At 49.2% G+C, this 18080-nt stretch overlaps 1 protein-coding gene across 1 annotated transcript in view; it reads left to right on the top strand.

The window, feature by feature from the left end:
- The first annotated feature begins 350 nt into the window (after positions 1 to 350).
- The window catches only part of NCOR2 (nuclear receptor corepressor 2), a 184468-nt gene continuing 166738 nt past the window's right edge, over positions 351 to 18080 (top strand). Inside the window, exons 1-2 of the mRNA XM_009997678.1 lie at positions 351 to 564; positions 14709 to 14836. Of these exons, the coding sequence (XP_009995980.1) occupies positions 460 to 564; positions 14709 to 14836 (233 nt within the window). The 5' untranslated portion in view covers positions 351 to 459. The remainder of the gene's footprint in view (positions 565 to 14708; positions 14837 to 18080) is intronic.

The raw sequence follows: 18080 nt of genomic DNA, 5'->3' as shown, positions 1-18080 counted from the left end.
GTGACTGCAAAATGGCCACAGCTTGGAGAGAAGGGCATTGAAGGAAAAGTGAGAGGACCCAAGAGGACCCAACCCAGCGGTTGCCAGGCCTGGTCCTGCTACTCCTGGGGGAAGGCTTTCCAGGACAGACGGGTGGGATGGATCTGGGATGATCTTATACTTGGGTTGCTTCCCTGGAATAGGAGTACTCCAAAGCCAAAACAAGGCAGGGTATTTTCCAAGCAGAAAATGGAGCTGCTGTAAAACTGTGAGGTCAGTCAGGTTTTAATGATCTCCCAAGACTTGGTATTTGTTGTCTCGCAGGACTGTGGTTGACTGGATTTTAACCTGCTGCTTTCCTGTTTGCTTTCAGTTGTTGTGTGACGTGGAAGACAGACACATGATGAAGAGGAGCTCTCGGCTCTCCTAATCCTTTGTTGGTGATTTGGAAGCAGCGACTGCCGTGCCTGCTCTTTCACCATGTCTGGATCCACGCAGCCGGTGGCGCAGAGCTGGCGAGCGGCCGAGCCGCGCTACCCCCCGCACGCCATGTCCTACCCGGTTCAGATTGCTCGACCACATGCGGTAAGGCAAGAGACTTCCCTTCCCTCTTGCAGGGTAGGAGCTGTGTGTCCCTGTCGCTGGGGCAGTGGTTCTCTTGTGCTGGTCTCTGATGTGCTGTTGCAGAGAAATCAGACCATTTCCGTGCCTGTGGTACGGGATTGCATTGTTCCTCTCTCATGGGATCCTCTTTTGCTTCTCCATGCAGTACTTTCAGCTCTTCTCTTCCTTTCCAGACTCTTCCTGGCAGTTGTGGTGGTGGTGTCATGGGCTCTGGCTCATTGCTTATGAATGCGGAAGTTTGTTTTCCCAGTGACAGCACCCTTGGTTGGATGCAGAAACCACTCAGGGGGAGAGGGGAAGAGTGGTTGACCACCTGCATGAAGCAGGCACATGTGGCCTCCAGCTCTCTTCAGCTTGGCCTCCCTTGGTGTTGAGTCGGAGAGGAAAAGCATCCTCTCCTGTTTGTGGGCTTACAGCTTCCCAGTGACCCCAGTCCTTGATCCTCACACCCACAGGAGAGCTCTCCTGACTTTCACTGAGTGCCAGGTTGTGAAGCAGCAGCCTACCCTTTGGTCAGGAGATCTGCCTCTCTCTGGGCCATTCCTGGCTGATGATGGTGGCACTCCTAGGGAGCAAAAATAAAACTGAGCTGCTGATTTTTTTTTCCTATTTTATCCTTCGCTACTTTCCCCTGGCTCATTCGAGCTGTACTCTTGTCTCCTCTTAGATCAAGACATAAGCTGCTGGTGATTTTTTGTTAAATGTACCGGAGCTTGTGCAGGTTAATCCACCCAGATCCTGCCTCTCCTTTTTGCACCGTCATTCACGTCTGTGCTTGCTCATCCTGGGTGGTTGAATGTTTTAGGTTTAAGCCCTTAACGGAAAAAACTCTCCTTAGTGGAGCAGCTTTAGTCAGCTCAAGCTGCTTAAAGGAATCTTATTAGGGGCTGGAGTGTGGCAAACACTCGCAAGGCTGCTCTTTGGAGCTGGTTCTTGGTGGGTTACAGCGAGGTGGCCACAGCCAGGAAGGTGCTTGTGACACGAGTTAGTGAGGAGACTGTGTCTTGAAGTTACCTTTCTGACAGTGGCGGCTATGGAGCAGTAAAATTCCTGCTGTGAAGATTTTAGGGCTTGACTTGAAGGCCTGGAATTCCATGAAGTGTCGGTGAGGCGGTGAAATTCCCCCGCCTGCCCTCTTTGCTGTGCTTCAGCAGAGCGGCACCGGGAACGGAGCTGCGCCTTGGAAAGGCTTTGAAATAGAAACGTTAAGGAGGGCGTGGGACGAGCTTTTGGCTGCCTTGGCTGGCTCATCTAGATCGCTTGGGGCCTGTGTGTTTCTGCACAAAGAAGCTTTTCATCCAGGGCATGAGACATGCTGACCTGGTTTGATTTATGGGAGTTTTGCTTCCATCGGCGCGAGCGTGTTTGTTTGGGAGGTGGGACAGAAGGAGAGCATTTGTCTTAAAGAAAATCCCAGTTCTCTTTTTATCTGAAACCTGAGCAGGAGAACGTGACCAGGTGAGCAAAATCTGCAGTTGTTGCAAAACTGTGCTTTAGAAGCAAACCAAAGAAACATCAATACCCAATGTGGAGATGGATTTTAGAAGAGTGCAAAAGGTTTCTCGCCTCAGGGGTGAGTCCTTGTCCCCTGCAAATCCCAGTTGCTTCCCCTTAGTGTTGCAACAGCAGAATGAACCAAGCAGGGCAGTTGTTTGCAAGTCAAACAGAGCTCTGGGTTTCTCTAGCCTGCCCTGGTCTCTGCCTAGAGTGAATACTGGTTTTATTCTATCATATTAATGTTGGAAGAAGTTGCTGGCATTTGCTTCTAGGAGCTATTTTTACAGCCACGTGTAATCTTCCGAAGTTATGTGATACCTTTTAGGTGTCTGGGTGCAGGAGAGCTGAGATTCTTTTGAATGGAAAGCCAGTAGGCTCCTCTTGGCAGAGATGTGCCAGCCCCATGCAAACCAAAGGCACCTTGCCTCTCCTCAGGAGGGTAGGAAGAGTGTTTCTTCAAGCGTGTCCCTGCATGATCTGCCCAGCCGCTCTCAGCTGTTTGCAAACACGTGTCTCCTGTTCTCAGCAGTGCTGTGAGCTGGCACCTGGCCATGGCTCTGGGGCTGGAGCTGATCTCTGGTGGGATTGCTTGGGAGAGAAGAACCCCGTTGCTTTGAAGTTGCTGCACTGTTTAATATTAAAAGCCAGTGGTATTTGCTTGCGTGTCTTGGCCAGGTCAGTTTTGTCATGGGGTGTGTTTGCACAGTGAGAGCTTGTTTGGAAGAAAGCAAGAGAGGCCAAAACCAACCCAGCACTAGCATGTCTTGCATCTAATTACATTTTGGTTCTAGTTTGCTGCTTTCCATGACATCCTTTCCTGAGAGCTGGGAATTCATCAGCCTGGGGATCCTTATCCTGGTGGTGGAAACACCCTGGGTCACCTCCTGGGCGGCTGCGCAGAGCAGGGCTGCAAATGCCAGTACAATATAAATAAATAATCACAGCCCGACTGTGACGGTCGCACCCAGGGAAATGCAGCACGGCAGGAGCACTGAGCTCAGAAATGAGCCGTGACATTATTTTAGGCTTGGAGACACTTTATGAAAAGTGATTTAAAGGATTGCAGCTGTTCAATTTCACAGATGAGGCAAGTGAGAGGGGGTGTTGTGAAGGGGCAGAAAGCAGTGGAAGTAGGCTTGGGCATTTTTCTTTTCCTATCGTATAAAACCCAAGGGAGTATTCAACCAAATGGGGGAAAAAGACATTTCAAGTGAACAAACAGAAACATGATTTGTGTATATGGGCACTATCTTTCAGTAGCATGTTCCAGGAGTTACTGCTGAGTTTGAGCTGGCAGAGAAGATCCAGTACTGGTTGAGTGAGGATGTTTGTTGGCTGGTTTCACTCTTAGGTGCCAGCTTTGGGCAGGGCTGTGAACCCATGGGTCTGATCCAAAGAGAGCTCTGATGGATTATGCAGACTCTTCTGTAGGGTAGGTTGGTTCCCATCCATAATGGGGTGTCTTCCTCCTCTTCCTTACTGAGAGGCATCTGGTCCCAACAGCTACCAGGATGTGAAAATAGTGCAATATTTTAAAATGACGCTGGATTTCATTCTATCTTACTGAAAAGTAACTTGTAAAACAGCTTTGATAGTTGCTTTTAAAGGGAAGAAGGAAGCTTGGTGAAAAGGTTCTGGTTTGTTTGACTTTCTTTAGGTAAAACTAAAATCTCCAATAACCAGCAGTTTCTTCCTAAGACCACCATGTGGCTGGTCAAACTGCAGGGGAAACATTTGTGTTCCAGAAAAATTAACTGTAATGTTGGGGTGCTTAGTTGACTACTGTCATGTTCAGCTTGGGAAGAGAGGAATTGTTTGAATGCTCTGTGACCTTTAGCTAAAGGTGAAAAAACACATTACTTATGCTCTTAACCTTCTAATGTGTCTGAAGTTCATGCTCACTCAAAGGAAACTTTCACATGAAGGACATTCATTTTCAAACAATCTGTAGATCTTTTCTGTAAACAGATCTGTTTCCCTGTGTGGTGCATGTACCCCTTTCCTTTTAAAGCATCTTCATGATCAGTATTCCTTGGGATCCAAAGAGTTGCAGTCTCTTCCTCCCCCATGGATCCAGTTTGTTGCTGTGCCCTCTTTAGCAGCCACTCTTCTTTTAGGGCCCTGACATTTTAGTGCTGCAGGAATGATTTGACTTTGGATGCAAACAACTTCTGCTTTTGGGCTGCTTCTAGTGTTTTACCTACTAGACATACTGAACAGGTTTGGGGATTGGTAGGGTTGGAGTGTGTGCACATGTGTATTAAATGGGTGCTCCTTTGGCATGTGAATCCCCATAGGAGAGCACTGTGCCCTCCCTGCAAAACAATAGGCCTTGGCATGTGCAGTTTGCTCTTCTTCCCTGGACATTCTTCAGCTGAGGTTGACAGGTGAGCTTAACCCCTCTGCTCCAGCTTTGAGACCTCCAGGCTTTCTCCCATGCTGCCTCTCCTCTCTGGGAGCAGCTCTGTAGTTCCTTCATGCCTTCATGAATCTCCCTCTTTGCAAACCAGCACTTGTGCAGGAGCATGATTTGACTTTGGATGCAAACAACTTCTGCTTTTGGGCTGCTTCTAGTGTTTTACCTACTAGACATACTGAACAGGTTTGGGGATTGGTAGGGTTGGAGTGTGTGCACATGTGTATTAAATGGGTGCTCCTTTGGCATGTGAATCCCCATAGGAGAGCACTGTGCCCTCCCTGCAAAACAATAGGCCTTGGCATGTGCAGTTTGCTCTTCTTCCCTGGACATTCTTCAGCTGAGGTTGACAGGTGAGCTTAACCCCTCTGCTCCAGCTTTGAGACCTCCAGGCTTTCTCCCATGCTGCCTCTCCTCTCTGGGAGCAGCTCTGTAGTTCCTTCATGCCTTCATGAATCTCCCTCTTTGCAAACAAGCACTTGTGCAGGAGCGTCCCAGCATGATTGCCCTTTTTTTTTTTTTTGGCCTGTGATGAATAACTTCCTTGTCTGTCTCAACCAGAGACAAGAGGTTGGTGCAAACTTGTGTGTTGATTTGGTGTCCCAGCCAAATGGTGGCCTGAGGGGAGCTGAGTGCCTTCCCTGCCCAGACTCCTCCTCCCAGTATTTTGAGCAGGGCGAGTTAAACCCAGAGTCCTGCTGTGGGGAGATGCAAGCTCCTGAGGTGGCAGGAGCCACCTCCTCTCCACAGTGACATGACCAGCGTAGCATGGCGACTCCAGGTAAGCCTGCAGAGAGGCTCCATGTTTTGTGTTACACACATGAGGCGCCTTTGCTGCTGTGTTGGTTTTCCTGGGAGTAGTTGTTCACACTTTCATCTGTTGGAAGCCAAATGCCAGTCTGTGCCGGTGCTCCAAGAGCCTGCAGAATGGAAGAGTTTACAGTGCCAAATGCTAAAATCCCCCAGGCTGCAAAGAGCCTTCTCCAACCACACCTCCAAGCGCAAAGAGAAGCCTCCTGCTGCCAGCTGCACCGTGGGCTGGGGGCGGTTCGGGCCAGAGATTCTCAGCCTGAATTCTGCCTGCCGGGCTCCAGCTCATGTTTTAAGGAATGACTTGAAAATGAAGAGCATACCTTGGAAATACCAGCTCTGATGGGGTCTGTTGCAAGAACCCAGTGCCATCGCTCTTGAAGAACCTGGAGGTTCCCAGTGAAGGGTTGTGTGAGCTCTGTGCAGCTCAGCGGTGGATTTGGGGGAAATTGGCTTTCTGCTGTGAGACTTGGAGAGCATGGAGGTGAAGGAACAGGACACCTAATTCCATGCCCTAGGGTCTCTCTCCTATTGCCAGTAAGAAGGAGTTGGCTTGCAGCAGTTTGCATTCCACGTTCATTTTCCCTAGAATACAGCCTATACCCAAACAGTTGTTTTTCTTCAAGCTACTGTAAACTTCTCTGGTTCCTCCCTGATATGCTCTTTGGATGTGATTTGATGCTGAGGGTGATGATCTGCTTGATGATTTGCTTCTGGTTGATCTCAAGATTGTAAATCCACAGGGGAAGAAAAAACTTGTGCTGCTTATGTGGTTTGGCAAAGGTAGAGAGCCACTAAAGGCACTTTGGGAGATGTAAAGCCTTTGCCTGCACTCCTAGCCTGACTCTGCCCATGTTGCCCCACCAGTCCCTGTAGACACGTTTTACAAGACTGGAGGCTTTTGCTGGCTGTCACTGTTGCCACATTTGTTCAAAATACTGAGCAGGTCAGGTTCTTTGACCTGAAGGATTTGCTGTGAAGGTGTAAGGGAGTGTAGGACAGAGCTGGGTCAGGAGCATGGAAAGACAAAAGGGTCATACATGGACCTGCAGATAGGATATGGGTGTTGTGTGGGAGCATGTGTGGTGGGAGATGTTGGGGACTGAGCTGCAGAAGAGATGCTATGATGAGCAAAATGACCCAGTGCTTTTAAGGTGGAAGTTTTGGGTTTGTTGTGTGAAGAGTGCTGCTCACCCCACATGGGTGTTCATGGCTGTGAACAGCTCCAGAAGGCAAAGCAGCAGGCAGGGAAAAGGGAGGAAGGGCAGACGGGTCATTCTCAGCTCAAAGGTGCCTGGATGTGACTGGGACAAAAGTCTTGTGATGGAGAGAGCCTCAAAAGCAGCACTGTAATGGGTTTGCTGCTGCTCTGTGGGCACCTCTGGCTGCCAGGGAGAGGGCTGGTGGCTGGCCCCAGCACCCAGCACGGGTCAGGTGACTGGGAAGCCACAACAGCTGAGAGCTGTTCCCACCGAGACGTGACTTCTTCTCCATGAATGGCATATTCAGATGGAACAGCTAAATGCCCCTGGCAGCCCTGGTTGGCTGGAGAGGCGGGTGGAGGGCGTTGGGAAGGATGCATTACTGTGCAGCTGGTGCAGACACTAATGGTGTTGGCAGCAGATGTGGCCTCAGTGCAGAGATGGCAGCAGAAATCGATGCCTTCCAGGAAGGGGCCATGCGCAGTGTGGTTACCTCCTAAAACAAAAGGGCAAGTCAGCAGCGCCTGAGAGATGGATGGCAATGGGACACTGCCGGAACAATAAGGGCATTTGTCTTTTCAGCACATGTTGCATCTCCGTAGGCAAGATAAAAATGCATGTATTCAGCCAGGTTTTTATTACTGACCTTATCTTCAATAGTGGAGTTGATTGTGAAGGAGCTGTTGTTTAGTTTATGATTTATTTATTTTTTTCTTCTTAAATCTGCAGTGAGCTCCTCCCAGGGTTTTGGGGAGGAAGTTGGGCAGAGAGCAGTGTACTTGGGGACGACCTGTTTTGATCTATAACCACCTCCTTTGCACCTCAACAGTGACAGGGAGGGTTTTTCTTTCCCAGAGCAGAGGGTGGCTCCTCTGCTAAAGAAGTTGAGGCTGTGCCCTGTGCTGGTCCCTTTGCAGCCTGGGCTGTATCTGGACCTCATGAAGCAGCAGCTCTGCTACTGCCCTGGTTCTTCCCAAGCCTCCCCCCTTCCTTTTACCTGAATTGGCTTTGGGAAAAAATATTTTCTTCAGGTAAAGGCTCAAAAGTGCATTTCTCAGTCTGATGAGCAACTGTGCCAGGAGGTATCCAGGCACCAGAGAGCTTTCCCTTTTCTAGCTAAAATAGGTCATGCTTGCTGCTGGAAGAAACATGTAATGCAAATTCTTTTTTGAAAGTTCAGGATGTGCAAAGCTGGGGTGGGGGCATCCCCTGTCTCTGGCAAAGGTGCCAGAGCAATGGCCATGGCACTCTGACCACCCAACCTTGGACTGGAGAGCTGGCTTGCAGGTGGCCCAGCTAGTCCAGCCTGCTGCTCCCAGGGTTGCATCAAGGGGCTCAAGCAGCAGCTTATTGCACAAATTAATTGCTGGGTGGTCAGAGTCCCTGGCAGGCCTCAAGTTGGGATATGCTGTTCCATGCTGGCTGTGTGCTCCTGGGGCTGTGGGAACCTCAGCCTGTCATCTGCCTCCTGGGGAGACAGGGTTGCGTTGCAGTCTGAAACTGTGCAGTCAAGTCCTTGCCACCGTGTTCAGCCATTCTGACTTGTGTGTCCTGGCTGTCCTCATTGTCCACAGGATAGCTCTGAGCATCAGAGGCCCTGGTTGTTCTTCGATTTGGGGAAACACCAGCAGAAAAGCGGGAGGGGGAGAGGGATGGAGCGTGTGACTGGTGCAGGCAGCTGCTCCAGGCAGTGGTGTCTGCAGCTGCCCTCTGCTCTCAGGAAATACTAGTGGAAACCAGCACACCCACGATGAAGGTGAGGTGTGGGGTGGAGCAAAGTTTTCAGGTTCCCCAGAGACAGTGGGATATTGTTGTGGAAACAAGGCATGCAGGGCAGCAGCAGTAACATGCCCAGCTCTGGCTCTGCGTGCCACCAGTGCCACGATTTCGGGGTTCACAACCCTGCTGCCTTCACCCATCTCAACCACTCAGTTAAAAGCAGTTCACAGAATGGCACGTGTGCTGCCTAGGAGCGGCAGGAACGGGCCAGGCATCCTCTTCCAAAATTAGGTAAGGGACAATTTATAAACGGTGAAATAAGTAGGGATGCTGTGGCATTGTTTTTTCCTCACAGTTTGGACCACGCCATTATTAGTCGGCCTCATTTAGGCTGCGCGCTTGGGAGAGCTTCGGTGGAAACAGCACATCATTAAGAAACAAAAACTACCCGCAGTGCAAAGCTGGGCGAGCTCGGAACGAGCAGCCCTCAATGTAATCCTTGGTGGAGGTGGTGAGGAGCTGGGATTTGCTCCTCAACGAGCATGTGCAGTGTCCTGGCCTGTTTGCTTGCCTGCAAAAGGTGACGAGGACAGCGTGGGGCAGCGGCTCGTAGGTGGGTGAGGGCTGGGGTGCCCGGGGGCTCTGCTGGTGAGGTGCTGCCTGTGCCCCGTGCCGTGACTTGCGGCGGCCACTGGTGCCAGTGCCACCCAGTGCCACCTCCTGCTGGGGAGCCGGCTCAGCTGGCGGATGTGGTGACTGACCCCAGGGCTGCTCCTCCTCGGCGTCACTGCAAAACACGAGCGGTGGTTTCGAAGCGAGGCTTTGCACTGAAACTCGGCGGGGAGGGCCCGCTGAAGACTGAAGACGTGGTAAACGGCGGGGGACGGATCTGGTGCTTTGGGCTGCTTGAGCTGTGCTGCAGGTGCCTGCCCGGCTGGGTTCTAGCTCTCCACAGCTTTCCTCCAGAGTTGTTTTTCCAAGGGAGCCAGAAGCACTGGGCGTTTGCACTTGTTTTTCTGCTGGTGGGAGGAAGAGAGGAGGAGCAGCTTCACCTTTCTGTTGCAAGACCGGCACCAGGTTTTCTTTCTGCAGACCTCGTGTCTCTGAGGTCTTCTCCTTGGGGACTAATTCTTGCAGCCATGGGAATGTCATCTGGATGGAGCATTTGCTAGATGTGGTCTACACTGGAGCAGGGAGGTTAGGGTCAGAGCTGCTGTTGGCTGTGGTGTAGCTGTGTCTGGCTCTGTGTCTTGTGGGTCAGCACCCTGGGGTGCTTCCAGCATCACTTTTAAACCTCCCTTTTTTCCTCCTCATTGGAAGTCAGGCAGCCCAGACCTGGGGAACTGCTGGCAGGGGAAGAAGAAACAAAGCACACCAGCAAGTGCACACGTTCGAAACAGAAAGTGAGCGAGGCAGAAAGGATGCACAGTTGCCTGCAGTTCTTAGTTTGTGTGTGGGTTATCCTGAGGTCAGGGGAAGGCACAGAAGATTTTACTGGAGAAGTGATGGTGGAGAAGACAGCAGGCTGAAAGCTTTGAAAAAACAGAGGAAAATATTATTTTTTTACTTCTACAGGGCTGCCTCTGTTACGGTGCTGCTGAGGGTTTTTCTGTAATATTGCATCTAGTCTCTTGGCTTTAGACAGTTTGGTTAGTGTATCTTAATGAGCCTGGTAGACTGAGATTATTTAGGGTCAGAGGATTTTCCAGCAAGGGGAGGAAGAGAGTGTTCTCAGCACTCAAATCAGGTAATAACACACAAAGATTTTGAGACTGGGAGTGCTTTCACTGGCTCCCCCTCCCAGCACCCGCAGGCAGGGGTCACAGACGTGTCCTGCCTTCCAGGCTGGCAGTAAAGGACACTTTTGGCACCTCTGGCTGGGCCCAAGTGCCTTTTCAGTCTGCTGTGTGAAGAAGTGTGTTTTAATGAGGCTGCTTTGGGGTCTTTAGCATTTTATTTATCTAAACATTGGCCTGGTGCTGTATGGCTCTGTTGGGTGATTTATGGTGCTCTAGGTACTCTTGGTGTCTGTCTTCAGCCATGCTGTTCTGGCTCAGCCCAGCTACTGGATTTTTGTGTTGCTCAGAAGGACCTGCAGGAGCCAGCTCTCATCTGGGCAGGTTTCTGGCTTGGTTTAGGTAGAAAGCTGCTGTTTTTCAATCATTTTCCCCATAAAGATACTTCCACATCAGTGGCTGCAGCAGGCAGCAGTTATGAGATCTGTTTTCTTTCAGCAATCACCCATGTCAGGCTTCAACTGAAACAGGTTCAATGTGAGGGAGAGGGAGTCAGACCCCTGTGAAAAGGCCAGGGGTTGGCAGCAGCTCTTCTGACTTTGTGGGGTGCTGAAGTCTGGATGTTAACCTGCTCCCAGCCACAGGGATCCAACCTTCCTCTCCCACTCGGGTGACTTGTATGTTTTTCCAGGTGTGTTCCTGACCCAGGCTTATCATTGCCCCTGGCTGGGCACCCCTGGGTGGGTGTTTGCAGGACCAGGAGGCACCAGAGCCAGGATGCATGTAGAGTTGTGCTGTGGAGATGGTGTAGGACAACTTGGGGGGCTGGTTTGTCCTGGCAGTAATCTGTGCTAGAGGCATTTTTGGTGGCCTCTGTGCTGTGTCTCCTCACCTCAGACAAGTTTTCCAACTGCTTACAAGGCTGCTCCTATGGCGTTGTGTGGATTCAGTCCTGCTTGAGAGGATGGATGGACTAGCCTAAATGAAACACTGCCCTGGAGAGCCACTGCTGGAGAGGTGTCTGTGGGACAGGAGGGGTAACCCTGACCATGACAGCTTAGCTTTGGCATCACTGGGCTGGTTCTTGAACCATCCACATCTTTAGACAGTGCAGTGATGGGAGAGGAAACTCAGGCCTGTTTGTGTACACATTATTAGAGAAGGGACATTTCCCGTCACCTGGGGTTATGTTTTGGGAAGCTGCTATTTTATCAGGAGAATGATAAGGTCTTAACCTTGAGACTTCCAAAGTGATTTTGGTTGCTTTGATTTGGGTTTGTTTGGCAAACATTCTGCCTCTTTTGCTTAAGTAAAGAAGCTTAATTTCTATCAACAAAGTGTTCTATTATTCTTCTTGCTCATCCACTCTTCTCTTTGCATCTCTCCTTGCCCTCTGCAAACCCTCCTGCTAACCCCCAAATCTGTTGATGTCTCAGAGCACCTGACTATCCATGGTCATTCTGCTTTCTTAGTTTCTGTTTCATGACATTTACTGTATTTATGAGGTTTTGCAAAACTTTCACAAAGTTCATTGTGTGGGAGCACCTGAACCACAAGGAGCAACAGGAAGGTTGATGTAAAAGGAACAAAGTCTCAACCAGAGGCAGTGGGAGAATTGAGGGCCCTGGAGAAGGTTCTCCAACACATCACCAGATTTTTGGGGGTGGGAGGAGGTTTTGCAGAGGACAGGAAGAGGTGCAAAGAAAGGAAGAGGGAGAGGATGAGCAAAAAATAAACTTGAGCAAAAACCAGTGGAGCAGTGGAGAACAGAATGATTAACAGGTAGCTTGGGGCTGCACAGTGTTTTAGTTGCTTTATTTCAGGCATCTTAAAGCCCTTGAGCAGGTGCCAAGGCTGTGCTAGAAATTTTAGGTCATGATGGGGACTAAATGACACTTGTGCTGTGTGCTTTGGCAGCAGGGGATCAAAATGGCACGTGCTGGACACTGGACCCTCACCTCTGCCTGTGTGTGTAAGGTGAAGCAGTGCTGGCAGCAGGGTGCCTCCCAGCAGGTGTGTTTAAAACGCTGCTAAGCCAAATTAAAGGCTATTTTGAAGGCAGTTCATAAACCTTTCCAGTAGTTATGTTTGAAGAACACAGTCACAGCTCACAGTGCAATTTACTGTAGTAACTTTCTGAGCAATTAATCCCCCTACGTCCTGCCAGGTCTCCTGTGGTTCCTTTGACAGTTCATCACAGGGCCCAGAAACCTGTCAATTTTAATCCTCCTCACACATTTTTAGGTTATGTTTGCTTCTGGTGAAACTGAATGCTGATGTAAGCAAAGCAGAGCAGGTCAGGGTGAGTTGGGCAATGTCTGGAAAAGCAGGAACTGGTGTTCTCCAGCCTTGCCCTCGGTGGAGAAGCTGGAGAGGTACATCTGCCATCTGGCCCCAAGCTAACGGCCCAGTGTAAGGAGCTTCCCCATCACTTCAGGCCACACCAGCAGGATCTGAGCTCCAGCAGAGATATTCTGATGAAGGTTAGAGAAGGAAAAGGCAAAGCTCAGCTGAGCGTGGGCAGGGGGAAAAGGAAAAACAGATGGTTCTCGGGACATGCAAGAGCCTTTTTATTTTCTCAAGGGCACAGCCTTTGAGCCTCCCAGACGGGTAATTCTTGTTTATACACCCACAGAAGGTGACGGTCCTGGTTGTGGATCTATTGGTGAGTCTTCCCAGACGTGGTGTGTTTGTTTTGTAGGTGGATGTCAGGAGCTGCATCACTTTTTTTTTTTAGTTTAAAACCAGGACAAGTGCAAACGTGGGGAAGCTCCTTGTAGGCAGCCATTCTTCTTTGGCTGGAGCTGTGGGAGCTGCTGGGCTCCATCACTAGCGATGTCTGAGTTTGTCCTATCTGTGGTTGGACCAATGGTGTATTCTATCTGGCAGCCCCCCATTGTGACCTTGTGTGGAGAGATTCTAGATCTGAAGGAAAAGCAGTCTCATGGGGTAGCATCCTCCCTTAGCACCTGGATTTACAGCAGAAGAGGAGCAACTTCCCTGTGAGGATGAGTAGACACTGTCCCAGTCATGCCCTCCATATGTTGCAAGAGTCTGTCTGAAGACACCCCTTGCCCCAGAGGCTGAGGGATGAAATGGCCAGGCTGGAGATGGAGTTTGGGGCTGGCAGAGGCCCCTGGTTCCTGGTCTTTCCCAAGATGGGTCAGAACAGAAAAGGAGCAGCACCACCCTATTGCTGGTACTAGGAAGAAATTAACTAGATTCCAAAAACTGGTGCACCTTTCTAGGCCCAAGGAGAAGTGGTGGCCATTGTACACCAGCATTCCCCTTCCTCCTCTGTTTGATCTTTGGCCTTCCAAGCTTTTGTGCAAGGAAGCCTGAATGTGAGATAGAGGATCTCCTTTTCTTGGCTCCCCTGCACCAAGTGCTCACCATTTCTGTTTTTCTTCCCAGCTTTCTGGAAAGCTACTCTGCAAACATCTTGTCCTACTCTCTTGTAGCCAAAGATGTTGGGCTTTGATATTCCCATCTACTCTGCAGCTAGCTGGAGGAGAACATGGCACCCAGTGTTGGGCTGCTTTGTTTGTTCATGGCTTGGGAGAGGGGGTCTTTAGGTGCAGGTTGTTGGTATTTAAGCTCCCAAATACTTTATTTGCCTTCCATGCTCCATGGTGGGGCATTTGTCTGGTTCCCTAGTACTGGACCATCTCAGTCTTCACTACAGCAGATCAAATGTTTCCTGTTGCAGCTGTTAGGGCTGAGAGTCCTCTGACCACACACCAAACCACATGCACTTGCCATTTTATTTATTGATTTTTTCTTTTTTTAGCCTCTGAAATGCCTTTTTTCTCTTTGTAAGAGTTACAGCTTTTTTTTTTTTTTTTCCCCCCTAGCTGAACTGTTCAGAATACTCCCAGGTGGGATTGATTCTCCTAACGTAAATGTGTGTCAGTGTTACCAGGGATATTCTGTGGCAGGGCTTTTTGCTGAAGGTCTTAGTTAATTAGATGATTAGTCTTCTGGTCAAGTATCTATCTGCAAAGAAAAAACAGCAGTCTAATGTAGCTGCTAAAATGCTGTTGCTGGAATCAGTCTGTGGCACAGAGCAGGAGGGCTTCTTATTTAATTAAAATCAGGAACATACTGTACTGTACTCTCCAAGGGTCAAGGAACAAAAGGGACCCTGCACATAATAAGTAGCAAACTGTCCTTTCAAACCCCTTGAGCTCAGCCCAGGAAAGCTGTGTTTAAAGGGACACTCTCAACATAACATTTGTGATTTCTCTTCTTCCTTTATTTTTTTTTCTTTTTTTCTTTCTCTGAACCACTGCGTGAGTTAGTGAAGCTGAAAATATCCTTTGACTTTTAATTTTTTTCTTACCTGCTCTTCCTCTTGGATTTGAAGTTATCAGGACTACTTGGATTCCAAAAATCCCTGTTGTGCGTGCTTGGTGGCTGGGTTGAGCTTGCTGGGTTCCCATCCCTGGAGCCAGCCTGTGAACAGCCCCAGGGAAAGGCTTGTGGGCAGGTTGGGCCAGGCCTGAGCTACCATCCCACCATGGCATGGGACTGGGTGTTACTGGGAATCCTCTGGAATGAGGGAAAGCACTGAGCTGTGTGTGGGGAAAGTGCCGAGCTGTGATATCCAGCACCCAGTGTTTCAAAGGAGGAGTATCTGTATGGTTTATGCTGAGTTGCTGGGGTTCAATGGTTGCTTGAAAGTTGCCACCAGCCTAATGAGCTCCTCTGTGTTTGTTCCCACAGGACGTGGCGCTGCTGGAATACCAGCATCCTTCCAGGGATTTTGCTTCCCACCTCCCGCCGGGGTCAATCATGCAGCCGCAGCGGCGGAGGCCGTCCCTGCTCTCTGAGTTCCAGCCGGGCAATGAAAGGTACCAGTACCCACCTGCCATGGGTGTCCCCTGGGCATTAGTGAGCAGTTGGCCCAGCACTGCAATGTGACACCTGGGGCAGGTTATGTCACCTGGTTGCATCAATTTTCTTCATTGTAGCAAACAAAGCTGTGTGGTTTGGTTTGGTCTGTGGCTCCCAAGGCTGGAGGGGGAAGAGCTGCTTTCCACTGCACATCTCTGCTTCCTCTTCTGCTGCTTTCTCCTGCTTTTGTTGTCTGTATTCTCTTTGCATTCCCCTTGCAACATTCTCCGAGCTATTTGTTCCTGCCTGCTCCCCTCGTGGGATTCCCAGTGTCACCCATGGCCTTAGCACCCCCGTGGGAGCCTGGCAGGGTGTGCTTGGGTGCGACTCCGGCGAGCGCCGTGTGGCTGGAAGTGCAGTAGATGCTTTAACCACAGGAGCTGCTCTGTTCCGAAGGCCATCACTCTCACTCTCTGTTTTGTCACAAAATGCTGCTCTCTCACAGTTTCTCTTCTGCATTTGATGCTTAGTGGTTTTGGAAAAAAAAATGGCCTGGGAGTGAACAAAGAGCCTTGCTACAGTAGATTTATGCAAAGCATTTTTTTTTAACACTTATTCCTTAGTTGGGCTAAGAACAAAAGTGATGCAGCATCACAAAGATGGATCTGTCTCTGAAATGGTAATGTTAGGGAAGAGGAGAAAGACCTTAGGGTGGTGGATGCATGAGGGCATAGGCACATATAGGAGCCTCTTTTTCTAGTGGGATAGGTTCAGCTTGGTGCTCAGCAGAAACAAACCCGTGAGAATTGGAAGGCAAAAAGCAGCATTCAGAGTTAGTTTTGCATCTGCCCTCCTGGATGTGCTCCTGGGTTGTGCCTCTAAAGGTCATCTAGTCCAACCCTCCTACAATAATGTCACTTCTGATGACTAGTGATTTATTGCAGCATTTTCCTTTACCTTGTCTTGGTTTGATTTCTTAGCACAGAGTAACATGGGGAAGTTGGAAGTGGGTCAGATTTGGCTACATTTGGGGGAGGTGGGTAAAGAAGACCCAGCAACACACCTTTGCCTGCCATTGTTTTTCACACTTCTTATGGTTTGCAAAATGGACAACCAGTTCTGCTCTCCAGTAAAATGAAGATCTCAAGGTCTGAACAGGCTATTTTAAAACAATGTATCTTTGTTCTTCCATATAACTAAAAATAAGCAACTGCAAACCTTGGTGGTCTTCTGTGCCACACACCTCATCTGCTGTGAGCACCAAAGCATCTTGCTTCAGTTTACAGATGTTTCAGACTCTCCAAGCTTATTTCTCTATTGATAATCATATGAATGTGGGTAAATATTTTTGTGCTGACAATCACATCAATGTGAGTAAATGTTAGTGGAGGTTGCCAGGTCTAGATACACATCCAAATGGTTATCATGGCTACTTCACCACTTTCAACCTGAGTGGTGAAGTTTTGGCATGCTATAAAAAAACCTGCTTTTTTTATAACACAACCAAACTTACCTTTCTTTCTTTTTCCCTGTAATATCTGAATAATTGAACTTTTGCAAATATACTGGATAATAAAGGTAAAATTCCACTTAAGTTCAGCTCAGTTGGCATCTTGTACCAGAATGCTGGGATGTAGACTCATAAAAATTTTTTTTTGATCATCTGAGAATGCAGGATGGGGTGTCTGCAGAAGTTTTCAACCCATTGTAATTAATTATTGAAGTAATTCAAACTTGGTGGCATTTGGTTTGGGGAGGGGTTAGTCCATTTTGCAAAGCCAACTACTGTTTATCTGCATCTTTCAGCACTACACTTAAAAATCTATTCCATGGGAGCTTTGCTTTTTCATCTTTGTGGTGTGAGGATCTGCTCTAAGCCAGCACCAGATGTGTTGTAAATGGAGCCCTTTAGGTGTTTGGTTGATCATCTGGGAGCTCATCAGGTGCTCACAGGGCCAAGTCAAGACAGTGGAGCTTCTGGAGCAGGTTGGGTTGGTCACTGGTGTCCATCCTAAATAATAGCTCTGGCTCTCCCTGGTATGGAGTGAAGCCTGGACGAGGGAGGGTGGTGAAAGCAGCCATCTCTGCAGCTGAGTCCCTTTGGCAGGTTCATGCTGGGCACATCTGTAAGGGCTTTGGCTTTGTTCCTGGGTTGGGATTGATGGGTTTTGAGCAGAGGCAGCTGGCTCACAGTGTGAGGGGCTGGGGAGGAGGGAAACAAATACCCTCTGCAAAGCAGGCATGGGGGGAGAGTAGAAGGAAGCACAGGGGTGTGCTGTGTCTGAAAGGAAGACCCTCACCTTGGTTCCCTGCCTGATACCCCACCTGGCATGCAGCTTCCTCTGTCTCTCCTGGCTGCTATTCTGCTATAAGCACTGGAGCCGTGTTTAGTTATGGTTCAGTGAAAAAGGAGTAAAGGTGAAGCATTTCACCATGGGCACAGTGTTTAATCAGGTGTTGGTAACAAAAAGCTCTTAAGTGGTAACTTGCTGGAAGGGATGGGGTGCTGACATGGTCCCATGTTTTGGGGCTCCCTGAGCAAGAAGCTTGTTGAATGTCAGGCTCAGGCAGCTGAGCCTGGTGGGTCAGGCAGGGTGGGAGAACTAGTTCCTGAAGCATCACACCATCATGAGTTCTCTTCCCTGAGGGGTGACGTGCTTCCTGCTTCTCTTGGTGCCCATGCAGCACAGCCTGATCCTACAGGAGATGCTGGGGAGTTGCAGACTGCCCTGCTCCAAGTACATCAGCCCTGAGAGTTGTCATCACTCCTTGGTGGATGGGTAGAGACTTTAACTCCCTGTGCAGCAATTCTGGCTTGGAATGAAGAAGGAGAACTTGAACCACTCTGAATCTGTTGCTATAGGGAAAGTTGGCTCTGTCTGTCTTTGCAGGAATATACTTCTTTCCTTGATGGCTTTTTGGTAGCAGGCTTTTTCTTGGAAGGATCCACAGACTTCCCCTTAGCTTGTTCTGTTGGCTGTGCCAACTGGACTGCAGGAGCGAAGAGAAGTATTTCAGGATCTGCTGTTGGTACAAATCGTACCGTGAATACTTGCAGAGGAATGTCCTGGCAAGGTGACAAGGATTAGGGTAGTCCTCTATATATTTTTTTGGTCTGCAAAAGAAGTGAGAAAAATGGGATTGAGTGTTAAATGGCAGGTGCCAATGAGGTGAGGGGTCTGGAAAATGAAGGAGCTGGGATTTTCTGACTTTTCATACATGTTATGATTTTAGGGCAAGAATCCCTATGAATGCAGGAAT

Source organism: Chaetura pelagica, unplaced genomic scaffold, assembly GCF_000747805.2.
Source record: "Chaetura pelagica isolate M959 unplaced genomic scaffold, ChaPel_1.0 scaffold45, whole genome shotgun sequence".
NCBI classification, from domain to species: domain Eukaryota; kingdom Metazoa; phylum Chordata; class Aves; order Apodiformes; family Apodidae; genus Chaetura; species Chaetura pelagica.
Note: the sequence above shows the minus strand (reverse complement) of the source record. Positions and strands in the feature narration are given on the sequence as shown.